At 44.4% G+C, this 15,894-nt stretch overlaps 1 protein-coding gene across 6 annotated transcripts in view; it reads right to left on the bottom strand.

Moving 5' to 3' along the window:
- Nucleotides 1-15,894, bottom strand: part of LOC137423471 (tyrosinase) — a 46,471-nt gene that overhangs the window by 29,274 nt on the left and 1,303 nt on the right. For 4 of the 6 annotated variants that reach the window (XM_068110674.2, XM_078774121.1, XM_078774123.1 and 1 more), the window contains exons 3-5: nt 8,125-8,336; nt 4,083-4,197; nt 2,508-2,637 (exon numbers count right to left, since the gene is read on the bottom strand). In XM_068110674.2, coding sequence (XP_067966775.2) covers nt 2,508-2,637; nt 4,083-4,197; nt 8,125-8,336 — 457 coding nt within the window. Of the gene's footprint in view, nt 1-2,507; nt 2,638-4,082; nt 4,198-8,124; nt 8,337-10,509; nt 10,862-15,894 lie in introns of those variants that run through there. The other 2 variants (XM_078774124.1, XM_068110672.2) reach the window with 2 other exon arrangements.

Raw genomic sequence — 15,894 nt, 5'->3', positions numbered from 1 at the left:
CTGATGAAGGTAAACTCATAATTTGCAGACCTGGACAAAATCACAGACTGGGCAAACAAGTGGAACATGTCTTTCAATCCTGACAAATCTGACACTCTTACGATGTCTCTCCGAAAAGACCGACTGGACAACCCTCCCATCCACTTTCTGAATAATCCTCTCCAAGAAGTTCTGTCACTCAAGCTTTTGGGTCTCACTATCTGCCATGATCTTTCCTGGGAAAACCACATTTCAAATCTGGCCTCCAAAGCCAGTCGCCGACTGGGCATCCTCCGTCATGCGAAGTCCTTCCTTGGCACACCTGAGCTCCTCACCACATACAAGGCTTTCATCCGCAGCTCAATGGAATACTGCTCTCCCTCTCTGGGCTGGTGCTCCTGCCTCACACCTAGCTCGTCTTCACGCTGTTGAAACCAAAGCATTCAGAATCATTGGAATCTCCCACGATGAAGCTAACTCCAAGGGCCTCTCACTCACTCACCACAGGCAGGTTGGTGGTATTTCCGTCTTCTACCGACTCCTCTCTGGCCTTGCCTCCCCAGCTCTCTCTGGGCTCTGTCCCGCAAATGTTCCTACAGGTCGCACAAGATCTGCCTGCAACCCTCTTATGGTTACACTGCCAAAATCAAGACTCTCTGCTCACCTTCACTCCTTCATTCGTCTTTTCTCCCGCCTCTGGAACAAACTCCCTCACTCTCTTCAATCCCACTCCACCCTCCAGGTCTTTAAAACAGCTGTTCACCACCATCTCTTATCTTCCCCCATCCAAAACCTTGATCTTTTCTACCCCCGCTAATTTCACCCCAATTCCACTTTTTTGAAATACCAACTTCTGTCCTGGAAGTCCTTGGTGTCCTTGTGTTTTATACTTCTCCCTCCCCCCCCCCCCCCCCTTCCCACACCTCCTCCCCCCAAGCCCTCTCCCTTCCACACATCTCCCTGCTCTCAAATGTTGTGTTTGTGTGCTTCCCCTTCTCTCCCCATCTTGTCTTCCGCTCCCTCTTTTTATATATTTTGTTTGTCTGGTTGATTTGTTTGTGAAGTAAATGTTAGCTCTTTCACGAGCCTCGATTCAGTATACAAAAAAATAATAATAATAAAATATATATATATATTTACAAAGTCATTTGCTGAAGCGTATAGAGTTATTTCTTTGCATGTAGAATAATGTATTTGAATTGTTTAGTAACATGGAAGTAGGTGGCCTCGTCATGAGGGCATTGGACTGGCATTCCAAAGATTATGCCTGAAAACAGCAGTTTTTAGGATTTGGATTCTATCCTTTTGAAAACCGCGCTCATTTCAGAACTACAATGCTGCTAGTGGGTTTTCAATTTTTAATACCCAGATGGCTCACTCATAATCTTCAGTGATGGGACAATATACCTGCTTTGCGTGATGTGGTCTCTATTCCATTTGATGCCGGCAACAAGTTAGTGGGTGACTATTCCTGTCCCTGGGGAAACTTCGGATGTGAATAAAAAACTTATAACTATGACAAAACAGCACTTCTCATAGATAAATCAAGAGCAATGTATTTTCAGTGGTTTTTAAGGCTTTTGTGTTAAAACAAATATGGCGGCCGAACCACGTGACCGATGACATCATCATTTTTTTTTCTAAACTAATTTATTCCTAGATTTAAAAAAAAAAAAAAACACCTTTAGAGGCCATTTTTCCCCACAAAGCGGGGGTTGGCCTTTTTCGGGGACCGTGGTTGTTGTTGTTTTTTGGTCCCCTTTTTGAAGCAATGTTTTACGGCCGGATGCCCTTCCTGACACCAACCCTTTTTGCCGCCTTTAACGACAAACAGGGAATTACCAGTGAACTGGTACTCAATTAGCCGACCTCGGAAGGATGACAGGCTGAGTCAACCCCCCTGGCGTTAATTCAGCGATTGACCGGGATTCGAACCCAGGATCCTAGGATCCTAAGCCGGCACCCTAGCCGCATCCTAGATTATGCTCAATAAATTTCATCTTGATCGGATGAAGTTTTGTACTTGTCGAATTATGACGTCATAATAGAGGCACCTATGACGTCATCATTAACATATTTTATTCCACATGGAGAGTTCTTTACAATGAGCCATGTCTCAATTTTTTCTATTCAGTGCTTTTAGAGGTATAGAGGTGCAAAGTTTTTCGGTTTTTCCAATATGGCGGCCGAACCACGTGACCTATGACGTCATAATTATCATTAAAAAATTATACAGGTGGATTTGCACCCATAGTGAAAATTTCCTGTCAATCGGACCAACGGTTGCAGAGAAAATCATATTTATTCTGTGCGGACAAACAGACAAACAGACAGACAGACAAACAGACAAACAGACAAACAAACGGACTCAAATGCAATACCCTCTCCTCAGGCGAGGGTAATAACTAAAAAAGTAATGCTTTAAAAAAAGAAACAAATGACTACAGGATCAATAGGCACACGAATGAGTGTTTGCAGAGTGCAGTGATGCATGATGACAGGTGAACATCACAGCTGAGTGTTCATACCTTTTCTTTGAGAAGCAAAGTAGTGCATCCAGACGAAAACGTCGTAATATGAGGCATTTGCAAAAATGGGCAAACTTCCATTCGGTCCAGGTGGAGTCACCAGTATGCAGTAGGTAGGATTGACGGTGACCTGTAAGAACAAACTCAGATAGAGGTTGCGATGTTCCCAAGGCAGATTACAGCTCTTGGTGCTATCAGCAGTGTGTATTGTGTTAGCAGCGGCTACAGAGTACGAGGAAGAGGGAAATGAAGATAAACAAATAGGGAGTCAGAACGAGGTGCCCCCTGCCATGCTTATGTAGGGACCTCCACTGTGCATTTTGTGGGGGAGGTTTCGCATGTTTCTAGAGCTTGAAGAATTAGGATGCTAAGTAGAAGTAACAATTAAAGTAAGAAATGCACGTTTCAATAATACTGGCAGAGTACCAACACTGTGGGTGGGTAGAGATTGCACATTACTTGCTGAAAAAGGTATAGTCTGCAGATTGAAAGAAGACTCTTTTAACGTTTGTGTGGTGTGTGTTTAAATGTGTCTAAAGGATCTAAACGTCTTAAGGGTCTAATTCTCATATCCAGATCCGGATTCAGATCTTCACCAAAATTGAATCGATTCATCTTTGACACACACACACACACACACACACACACACACACACACACACACACACACACAATCTGTCCACCAAGTTTCTTCCAAATCTTCCGAATTCGATGAACTGACTGCAAGAAGAACTAGAACGGCACTCAGTAGAGAGCATACCTCCACCTGGTTGGCCGAATCACTTTAAAAATTCTACTGGCTGGATCCGGATCTTCACCAAAATTGAATCGATTCTTCCTTGTCACACACACAACCTCTCCACCAAGTTTCGTCCAAATCCATCCATAACTTTTTAAGATATCCTGCTATGTATCGTTTTTGGCCCTATCTCCCAATGGTGAAGAATCACTTTAAAAATTAAATAATTCTCATATCCGAATCAATATTCAGATCTTCACCAAAATCGAATCTATTCTTCCTTGTCAGACATACAACCTGTCCATCAAGTTTCGTCAAATCCATCCACAACTTTTTGAGATATCCTGCTATGTATCGTTTTTGGCCCTTTCTCCAAATGGTGAAGAATCACTTTAAAATTTCTAGTAGCCGGATCCGGATCCGGATCTTCACCAAAATTGAATCGATTCTTCCTTGTCACACACACAACCTGTCCAACAAGCTTCGTCCAAATCCATCCACAACGTTTTGAGATATCCTGCTATACATCGTTTTTTTTACCTTATCTCTCAATGGTGAAGAATCACTAAAAAAAATTCTCAGATTCAGATCCGGATCCGGCACCAAAATCTAATAATTTTGTCCTTGTCAAATACTCAACCTCTCCACCAAATTTCTTCCGTATCCGTCCACAACCTTTTGAGATATCGTGTTCAAAAACAGACAAGCAGACAAACAGACAGGGGTGAAAACATGACCTCCATCCACCTTCGGTGGCGGAGGTGATAAAGAACAAAACTCCTTTTGCATGAGTTTTCTAAAATAAGACAGATCAAAGGAAATCACAGTGAGCACACCTTGGCAAGGTTGATGTAAGCCATGAGACGAGAACGATCCATCGCTGACAAAGAGAGCACATTTCGACGCGTCAGCTCCCGTCGCTTCAAGCATGAAGGATCCTCCCAACCAAACCTGCCAAGAACATCACACTACTTTAAAGCACGTTCAACGTCAGCAGATGCTAATACTTAGCTCACATTATAGAGGAAATGATGGACGATGGATCTGCGCGTTCTCATCCTTTGTACTTGGGAATTCTCATCCTTTGTGAGTGGGTGGATCATTCTCATCCTTTGTACTTGGGAAGGAATTATGGAGTGTGGGTTAGATGATGAGCACGTGACACACGATAGCTTTGATTGATTGATAGAGCAGGTTGAGTAGCTCATGTAGAAGATTCGTCAAGAGTGTGAAGACCACCAACCTTATTATCCTGTTGATAATTTGTAATTGGTCACTGGCTTTGACACCAATACAAATTATATTATGGACCCGAGGCATCAAAAAGCTACATATATGGAACAAACAGTTTCAAATGGAGCAACTCGCCACCATTAGAGCATTTAAATTGCATCAGATGTGGCAATAAATCTGAATTGATGCTCCCAGGTTGCTGGCTCGATGACAGAAGACGCCATTTACATTTTTGCTTCCACCATCCCTACCCCGTCGAGAATCCTGTCCATCACTTGTGTCCTTACCTAGCCATCATTCTTCCCCAAAATCCCTTATTAGTCCCCTACCGGTGTACACCGTAGGGGACTATAGGTTTGCACTCCGTCCCTCTGTCTGTCAGTCTGTCGGTCCGTCACGCAAAGCACAGCTTTCCGGACATTTTTCCTAAACTCTTAATGCTAATGATTTCAAACTTGGTACATGGTTTCCTCATGATAGGTTACAGATCAAGTTTGAACTTCACGACGTTTCGATCATTTTTGACAAAGTTATGACACTTTGAACTTTGGGAATTTCTCCAACAGTTTTCCACACTATAATTTGGAGTGCGGTAAGTCATAATACTGGCTTCTATGACAGTGCTACCCAATGCCGGTAGGGGACATGTATTGCAGCGCAATACTCAGAATGCTTGTTTCTCCTAGTTTTCTTCTATTTTGTCCCTCATCCCTGCTGTTGGTGAGTTTCCCCCATATCTTTATATTGTTCCTTTTGTGCTGTTACATCCTGATCCGTTATATGTTCCAGCTCCACCATGTTCCTCGACATGGTGTACAATAAAACTAGAGCAATGCGACTGTGTCGCCAATATGCCTCCGCATAGTCCCACAATGGGTAGATGCCCTCTTTCACTGTCCTAAAAATAAACAAGTTTGATTTAAATCCCTTCAGTTGTTTTGAAGTATCACATTTTCACCAGCCTTGAGAGGTTTCACATCGATCGGTGAAGCGCTTTCAGAGAAGGGATTTTTTGAAATATTGGCTTTCAAGCTAATATGGCTGCCACACCACATGACATATAACATGAAAAATGTACACACAGCATATGTATGGGTAGAGGATCACGTTTGTGAAGTTTCGTGTTGATCGTGTTGATAAGGTTCATTTTTCTATCCAAGATGGCTGCCAAACCACATGACCTATGATGCCATTATTTTCAAAATATATGCAACAGTCGTGCTAGATGATGTTTATAAAAATTTGGCATCGATCGGGTAAGCGGTTTCAGAGATATAATTATTTAAGATTTTCCTTCAATCCAATATGGCTGCCACACCATGTGACCAATGATGTTTTCGTGATCATCTTTTAATCGCCATACCTAGTCAATGACACACGTAAAGTTTCAAGTCAATTGATTTGGTGGTTTGGGAGTAGATGTTTTTATAAGGTTTTAGGTTAAATCCAATATGGCTGCCAAACCATGTGACCTATTATGTCATAAATTTAATATTTCAATACAAATGGGCCATAGATCATGTGCATGCAATTTCAGATTTTTAGGCTAAGGAATTCGATTAAAACATTTTTGGCTGGTATACCAGAATCACCTATGATGTCATCATTATCATGCTTTTGTTTTGGGAGTACTCGACAATGTGCCAAGTTTCGGATTTTTCCATTCAGCGGTTTCCGAGAAATAATTTTTTAATTATTCGCGTTTATTCCAAGATGGCTGCCATACCACGTGACCATTTTGCATGGGTGTCACTCCTACCCTGAACGTTTCATCTTAATCGGACATGTGGTTGCTGAGAAAAACGAGGTTTAGCCTGTACGGACGGACGAACGGAAGGACGGACAGACAACCCAAAAACCATAATGCCTCCGGGCCTCCGGCCACCTTCGGGGGCGGAGGCATAAAAACGTTCCATAACTTCTTCATTTTTCTTCTTTCATGAGGCATGTCCCTGAGTTGTTGGTCTCCGACATGAAGTCAGCTGTTTCAGCCAGCCTTGGGCCTTTGTGACCAGGTGCTTCAGTTCTTGCTATCCTCCCTCTAGGAGATGTATGGGGCAGTCTAGCACAAGATGATCTGTAATCTGGGGGAGGCCACACCAGCACTAATCTCTCTTCCTTTTAGTAGTTTGCTTGATCCGGCCCCACAACAATAGCTTCAGCTCAAAAATGTCGGTGATGGTGACAAAGCGCAACATGATTGTACACAGTAGACATATTTGTGAGACTTGCGTCTATCACAGGAAGGTATCCAATGCTGGACTATACCATTTTCCACAGGTATTACATAGACACTTCATGAGCACAGCCATATTGGAAAATCCACTGATCTGATTGGCCATCTGTCTGACTCCGCTGGCGACATTTATTTTGGCGAATGTCGAAATACTGACTCCTTGTAGTGATTATTTTGGGAGCAAATAGCTCCACTCACAAGATCATTTATTAGTCCGCTACCGGTGTACTATAGGGGACTATAGGTTTGCACTCCGTCCCTCTGTCTGTCAGTCTGTCAGTCCGTCACGCAAAGAACAGTTTTCCGGACTTTTTTTTCTAAACTCTTAACGCTAATGATTTAAAACTTGGTACATGGTTTCCTCATGATAAGTTACAGATCTAGTTCGAACTTCACGACGTTTCGATCAATTTTGACAAAGTTATGGCACTTTGAACTTTGGTAATTTCCCCAACAGTTTTCCGGACGACAGACTGCCGGTAGGGGACATGTATTGCAGCGCAATACTCAGAATGCTTGTTTACTTTATATTTACTAGGGCATGCCCGTACTATATATAAGCTAGGACGTGCCCGTACGTGGGTGCCCGTTCCTTGCCAAAAAAAAAAAAAAAAAAAAATTTGTGTAGGGGTGTGTGTGTGTAAACATCCTAGGGCGTGCCCGTACGTGGGTGCAAAAAAACATGCGTGCAAACAACAACAACAAAAAAAAACTTTGAAACCACGTGGCAGTAACGACCACAGAACCCCCCCCCCCCCTCTATTTACATGAATGGTTTGGTCCATTCGCAACGACCACAGAACCCCCCCCCTCTATTTACATGCAATGGTTTGGTCCATTCGCAACGCCAAAGCGAACGGCGAACGGCTAAATCGCCATAGCTCGGTAAGTACTTGTCCGATTAATTTAAAACCTTGAAAAGGCACATCCTCGGGTCCCCAGCAATATACCTGGCAAGTTTCAAGTATATCGGACCGGTAGTTGTCGAGAAACAGCGGTCACAGACAAACATACAAACATACAAACAAACATACACACAGAGATTAGTGGAATTATAGATAGATGCTAGCTCTTACACGAGTCTCGACTGAGTATAGAAAAAAATCATAAAGCTTTGCATCAATATCAAGGTACCTTAATTTATTTATTAATCAGATGTGCTAGAAATTCTGGGCCACGGCCTATTTCTACCATTAAAAGCTCAAGGTCCTTGACTCTCTCCAACAAAAAGCCAAATTTGGGAGGCTAAGTAATGCACAAATAAATATATGTTATATTTATGAGGCACTACAAACATTTTGCCAACTCCATAAGGCATTTCAAGGAAACATTTTCTGTCCTGATAAAGGATTATTAATTATTATATTCAGAATGAATAAAATGAAGGAAGGAATGAACGTAGACTGCACCAGCATTCCCCACAATCGGGACCATAGAAATTCCCCGTGCATGTGCACGTGCGATTGTAAAAGGCTCGAGGCCAGCGAGTCCGCACATCATTCTCATCCAAACTCTGGTCCGGTCCGTACGGTGCTTGGGATATTTGGATGTCGCGACACAATCCCCGTCCTGTGGCCTCTCCACACGGAGTGCCATCTCCGCTCCACAGTGGGCAACATTCCTGTTGAAAAGATTAGATGCTTGTTACTGCTTCCATTTCTGTCCATGCAGGTCCCATTCAGGCCCATGTGAGTTATAAACATGCTTTTGATGGTTTTGTCAAACAAAAGGAGACATAAACTGATCATTCTCAGGAAATACATTGTTTTTCTTCATAACATTGCATTGATGGATGCACATCCCATATAGCTTTTTATACAGTATACAATTGTTGGGACTTATAGAAGCTTAAAGAACCAACAATGGAGGGATGGGGAGAAAACAGACAATGAACAGACACAAACGGAACTGGAACTGCACTCGGTAGAGCATATACCTCTGCCAGGCTGAAAAGTTTACATTTTTTTATGCCAGTGATAGACCAGATCTGGAACCGGACCTGAACCAAAATCGAATCAGCTTGTTCTTGTCACCGAACCAACTCATCCACCAAATTTTGTGATAACTCATCCACAACTTTTTGAAATATTATACGATATATTGTTTTTGGCCCACTCTCTCATTTATGAAGTATCACTTTAAAAACTAGAACGGCACTCGGTAGAGCACATACCTCCGCCAAGGCTGAACAGTTTGTTTTGTATCCCAATGATAGGCCGGATCTCGATTCGGACCTGAACCAAAATCGAATCGGCTTGTTCTTGTCACCTAACCAACTCATCCACCAAGTTTATTCATAACTCGTCCATAACTTTTTAAAATATCATGTTATATATCGCTTTTGCCCAATCCTTCAATGGTGAAGAATAACTTATAAAATTAAATATTTCTCGTATCCGAATCCAAAATCAGATCCTCACCAAAATCGAATCGATTAGTCCTCGTCACAAACACACAACCTCTCCACCAAGTTTCGTCCAAATCCGTCCATAACATTTTGAGATACCCTGCTATATATTGCTTTTGGCCCTATATCTCCTAATGGTGAAGAATCACTTATTAAAAAATTCTACGAGCCGGATCCGAATCCGGATCTTCACCAAAATCTGATCATTTTGTCCATGTCATATACACTACCTGTCTGGTCAATTTTGTCCAAATCCATCAACAACTTTTTGAGATATCTTGTTCACAGACAAACAAACAAACAGACATGGGTGAAAACATAACCTCCATCCACCTTCGGTGGCGGAGGTAATTAATGACTACTCAGAACTGGATCCAGATCTACACCAAAATCGAATCAATTCATCTTTGTCACACACCCAAAGTGTCCACCAAATTACACCCGAATCTGTCCATAACTTCTTGAGAAATCCTGCTCACAGACAGACAGACAGGTGAAACATACCCTCCGTCCACCTTTGGTGGCAGAAGTAATAAGTTTAGGCTTGGAGGGAATGATGGAGAAGAGGGGTCTCGGTTAGTGAGTTGAAAAGAACATGTTTGATAGGTAAGAAGGATGGTTTAAACATGCTGAACCCACTATACGGTACATAAAAGGTCTAAAGTGAAGAGTATAGGGTTGGCCAGCAAGAAAGCTGTGATTCCCACAGGAAATAAATAACGGCAAAGGTGAAAGGCAGAAGGTGAGAAAGAAGTATTGGACTTTGGGAGGTTGACAAGCAGAAAGTTATTTGGCAAATGTAGGTGATGGAAACAGCTGAAGGTGCAAGACCAGGTGAGTGTGTTGGGGTTGGGGGAAGGAGTAAGAGAAAGGAAACCGATTTGTCTTTTCCATCGAAAATAAAAAAACTAACTTTGCCTTGTTGAAAAATGTCATTGAAACTTGGAGTCTTAGGTTGCACTAAGACATCCGATAATGTAAGGTGGAATACAGGAGGCCCAGGCCACAAAGGAAAGCCATTCTTCACGTAATCGTGCATCGAACCTTGTATACATCAGGAATAACAAACTGCTTGACAGAGTATGCCCAGTGGGATCTGAGGACAAACATGAAAATATAATCTTCTTAGGATAAGTTACACCTGAGAGTGAAGTGAACACGTTTGAAATAAGTTTACAGCAGAAGAAAGGTGCATTTTCAATGTGGTTATTAAGGAGTGGTAAATAAGGATGCAGAACAATTATGTGGTTGAAAGTCCAGCATTAAGATGTCATCCTTGCTCCTGCTCTTTTCCAAACCACCTTACAGTGATGGTGCTGCAGCTTACATTCCTTGGGGAATGTAAGCAAGGCTCAAAAGAGACTCCTGAGTGAGGCTGCTGCCTTACCTTTGTGGCCAAGCTTTGCGCAGTTGTACACTGCCTTGGGAATTGAGCCGCAGATCGCCGAACTACAAACAAGAGGAGAAGAGCTTGAAGCAGCATGGCGATGGTCACAAGAGGAGTGTTTCCAGATGGCGACAACGGACAGGATTCCCAGCCCGGAGAAGCAAGTCACGGGAATCGGACAGCGTGCGCGCATTCCACAACATGTCATATGAGGAACCGGTCACATGAGTGGCCTTAATGTCCGGCCATATAATTCTTCCTTCTTTTTGGGACACTACCCTTTTTCATTTTAAGCACATCCTTCATAATGCGTTCAGATTTTATTGACATATTTGCCAAATTAAACTTCACGTATCCATCTCTTATGATAATCATTCTCAAAATCCCACCGCATCTGCCACAGATGTCTACATGTAAAGGCAAGTATCCCAATGTGAACTTTGAAAAATACTACCTCTAAAGTCTAAACTAAAGAGTCTTCCACTCATTTGTGACAGTATCTGTATTTATAATCCGTAATGACGCACTGCTAGATGGTTCCTCTGGAACTTTGCAGGCAAGGCGGACGTGCATGGCGATGACGTCATGTTGTCCGCTCATTAGGTTGGAGAACCAGATTACAGATACCATTATTAGTAACTCCCAACCGCAACCAGGTCGACTCCATATGATGAGTGGATACCAGAGATAACGTCACCGCGTGGCAGGCGGTGCGTATCGCTCCCAGCAAGGTGCAGCAGCAGCTGTATGGGACACCTTGCTGGCGGTTCTCCACTGATGATATGAAGGTCGCATAGTGACTGATATAAAAACCGAAAGGGTCACAGAGTTACAAGTGTATGGAAAGCCTCACTGCGTTGCCCTGATGAAGCCCCAACAAGGGCGAAACCAGGTCGGTAACTGTGAGTTTTGCATGCACTTGTGACAGCATCTGTATTTATAATCCGTAATGACGCACTGCTAGATGGTTCCTCTGGACCTTTGCAGGCAAGGCGGACGTGCATGGCGATGACGTCATGTAATGTTGTCCGCTCATTAGGTTGGAGAACCAGATTACAGATACCATTATATATATATATATATATATATATATATATATTGTAACGAATTTGAGAAGTGTAACGGTTTTGAGAAGTGTAACAATTTTGGAGAAAGTGTAACGAATGTGAAAAGTATGGTTTTGTTGTGTGTAACACCCTCGTAATGTAAATAATGGTCGCAGCCGTCCTCCTAGTTAATTCCATGAAACTTACACACAGGCCACGATATATCTTTTTAAATAGTTTATTTCCTTATTCTATGTAGGCTAAATATGTGTTTCCCACTAGATTGACTCTGCATTGCATCAAACGAAATAAAGCGTAGGCCCCTCCGATGATCCATGGCAGCTCAAGTGCCAGGGATTCCCCCACTTGAGCTTTGACATCAACCGTTTATTGCAGTACTGAACTGCTGTGCAACGTGACGGCACCTTACCTGCAGCTGCTGACCGGTTTTCGCCATTTGCGGCCATTACGAACAAGGGGAGTGGCTAGAGAAGACGGGTCGCCCCCCTCGTCATAGGGGGGAGGAGTAAGTCGGCCCCGCTCATCCAACCCAGAACAAGGGGTTTGGCTAAGAGAGGGCGGAGCGGGAACCCCCGAGAAAGTGCGCGAAGGTTCGGTGAGAAACCAATATAAGCCGCCGCGGGACGCACTCCAGGCTCTTGCTCTGACCCCGTCCTCTTGCTCTGACCCCGTCCTCTTGCTTGCTGTCGATCGTTGTTGCTGGGGAGAAGGAAGACGCCTGAACGAGCAGGTGTGTGCGAGCCATTGTGCGACCAGCTGCGCTGCATCTAAGGGGGCAGCTAAGGGGCCGCAGGCCACGAAAAGGACGCGCCAGGCAGCAATCGATGCTGGACCCTCCATTGCCTCCCAAAACAACCATCCATCCTCAAGCCATACCTGCCTGCAATATCCCCCGTGTAAGTGTGAACGTCGTCTGTCCTAATCGTTGTCCTGGGGTTAAGTAAATTGACTAGTATAAGCTAACGATTCACTGTGTGACTGCTTCTTCCATCCATTGCTTGTAAATAATTTTGATCGCTCCTTCTTTTTGCTTGTGTGTATAATAAATCCTGTTATTCCTCCGTACTCTGTCTTCTTCTCTCTTCCTTCTCTTTCGGTCGCTTTAGAGGTTTCCAAATTGAATATCTGTGGTGCGATCTGGTCAACGTTGGGGGAGTCGGGCCAATCGGGCATCCTGTAACGGTCGCGGTCATACCAACCGCTCGGTCAAAATAACATCTTAACCGCGTCCGTAACAATATATATATACATACATATATATATATATATATATATATATATATATATATATATATATATATATATATATATATATATATATATATATATATATATATATATATATACAATATACCCCAATCACCGAAGACGATCTTCTGTTAGCCTCGATACATCTATCTATCTATAATTCCAGTAATCTCTGTGTGTATGTATGTCTGTATGTTTGTCTGTGACCGCTGTTTCTCGACAACCACGGGTCCGATATACTTTAAACTTGCCAGGTATATTGCTGGGGACCCGAGGATGTGCCTTTTCAAGGTTTCATATTAATCGGAGAAGTAGTTACCGAGCTATGGCGATTTCTTTACCAAACTCCGCAAGCCGTTCGCTTTGGACCAAACCATTTCATGTAAATAGAGGGGGGGGATTGTCACCGTACTCGCAAGCCGTTCGCTTTGGACCAAACCATTTCATGTAAATAGAGGGGGGGGGATTGTCACCGTACTCGCAAGCCGTTCGCTTTGGCTTTGCGAATGGACCAAACCATTTCATGTAAATAGAGGGGGGGGGGATTGCCACCGGACCAAACCATTTCATGTAAATAGAGGGGGGGGATATAATTTTAGATATATATATAGTACGGGCATGCCCTAGTATATATAAAACACAGTTTGTGTGTGTGTAATGTTACCGATAGACTCCTAAATGGAGAGGCTCACGTGCTTGATATTTGGCATGGACATGGCCATTGAGCCTGGGAAGAACATGGCTGACCTAAAAAAAAAAATTTCATAATATTTTTTTACCATATTTTACCTCAGCGCATTTCAGCGAGGAATATTATGCACGGAATCTGACCGGTGGCACAGCAGCGCACTGATTCGCTCAGAGCGATCACGTGATGTTCCTTGCCACCATTAACTCAGTTACGCGTTCGCACGTATTTCAGAGCGAAAAGCGATTGCGTTTATTCACAATTCAGCGAGGAACATTGCCATTCACACCACATAGGTTTTTTTTTCTTTCATCTTTACGAGATCCATATTTTTTATTCATATTTACCTCAGCGCATTTCAGCGAGGAATATTATACACGAAATCTGATCAGGTGGCAGAGCAGCACGCTGATTCACTCAGAGCGATCACGTGATGCTCCTTGCCGCCATAAACTCACAGTTACGCGTTCGCACGTAATTCACACGTTCAAAACAAACGAGATCCGCGAAGCGAGTTGGTCGAGTCGTGCTAACCAAGATGGCGACACGGCGGCTTCACTTTTCATGGAGTATGAGCGTTCTATATACTGTATTTTCAATTCAGTGCACCCGACTCGCTCACATACTTGATTTGTGGCATAGACATGGCCATTGGGCCTTCACGGTGTAATTTGTGCGAGGCTTTTGTCCGAGTGAGCTTGAGTCGAGAGGGCGAATGTACGGGTTGGGAATGTACGGGTCTCCCTTCCCCCGCCCGGCAACGCCGGTACTGGAGGGCGTCACAGGATCGGTGAGTCTCCAAAATCCGCTTCGTGCTGTTGGGAAGATGCAGGACGATGTCGTGATTGTTGTGCTGCTCTCCGACCATGAGAACTGCAACGTCATTGTTGACTGGCCCTCCCCTTCCCACCCCCTTCCCCCTCCCCCTCTCTTCCCATCCACCCTACCCCCTCCCCTTCTCCCCACCCCCTCCCTTTTTCTCCCTCCCCCCTCCCTTTTTCTCCCTCCCCCTCCCTTTTCCCCCCTCCCCCTCCCTTTCCCCCCTCCCCCTCCCTTTCCCCCCTCCCCCTCCCTTTTCCCCCTCCCCCTTCCCCTCCCACCCCTTCCCCCTCCCCCTCCCCCCTCTCCCTCCCCCCTCTCCCTCCCCTTCCCCCTCCCCCCTCCCCCCTCCCCTCCTCCCTCCCTCTTCCCCCCCACCCTCCCCTCCCCCCTCCCACCCTCCCCTCCCCCCTCCCACTCCTCTCCCCCCCCTTCCCACTCCTCTCCCTCCCCCTCCCACTCCTCTCCCCCCCCTCCCACTCCTCTCCCCCCCCCTCCCACTCCTCTCCCCTCCCTCCCACTCCTCGCCCCCTCCCATCCCTCCCCCTCCCCCCATTTTCCCCCTTCCCCGTCCCCCCTCTCCCCTCCCCCCCCCTCTTCTCCCCTCCCCCCCTCTTCTCCCCTCCCCCCCTCTTCTCCCCTCCCCCCCTCTTCTCACCTCCCCCCCTCTTCTCCTCCCCTCCCCCGTTCCCCTCCCCTTCCCTTTCCCCTCCCCTCCCTCCCCTCCCCCGCCCGGCAATGCCGGGTACTTCTGCTAGTCGCTTCATAAAGGCACACGCAAGGCAAACGTGGAAAACCTTCTTGATTGTGCTGTCGGATAGACGAGACGTTAACCACAAATTTCGACGTTTTGTGGACATCATATATAGATATATATGCCAGAAAAGTCTTCCAAAGGAAGGGTGATCCTCGATGCTGCGCCTTCTGTGGCATTTATTAAATGCAGTTTTAAACTGATTTTGTTTTTGTTAATTTGTTAAACTGATTTAAGACTCTAATTTTGACATTGCTTGTATTTTTACTATATACGCAAATATGGCGATTTTTTTCATCTTCCCTCTCTTGGATTCTCCATACCAGCAAAGAAGCCATCCTTATTTGCGGATTAATTCTCCCTCTTTTATGATGTCTATGACATATTTTATTATGATTTGTTAAACCCGCTGCAACTCAGTGATGCGATATGATTCACACTTACATCGAGAGAATTGGTGTCCTCCACCACTCAAATGGGCTAGCAGGATGGCTTAGAGGTCTATGCCATACTCTAAGCCTGGGGTTCTTAACCTGGGGTATCCATACCCCTTGGGGGTATGGGGACCAAAATCTGGGGGTATGGGACTCGTAATAAATTATAATAATAAACTGTAATAAATTCAATGAAATATAAAGTTTAAATGTCCGTCAACACCCGGTCCGTGAAATTGATCGAGCTGCTAAAGTTGATTGAAGTTTCGTGTGAGGAATTGAAGAAGTTTCGTGTGAGGAATTTCTTCATCTTCTGTACATGTGTTTCTGTTGTTTTCGGTGTTAGTGACAATGTGTTGGTTCCCTTCACAACTA

Source organism: Myxine glutinosa, chromosome 3, assembly GCF_964187855.1.
Source record: "Myxine glutinosa chromosome 3, kmMyxGlut1.1, whole genome shotgun sequence".
NCBI classification, from domain to species: Eukaryota; Metazoa; Chordata; class Myxini; order Myxiniformes; family Myxinidae; genus Myxine; species Myxine glutinosa.
Note: the sequence above shows the minus strand (reverse complement) of the source record. Positions and strands in the feature narration are given on the sequence as shown.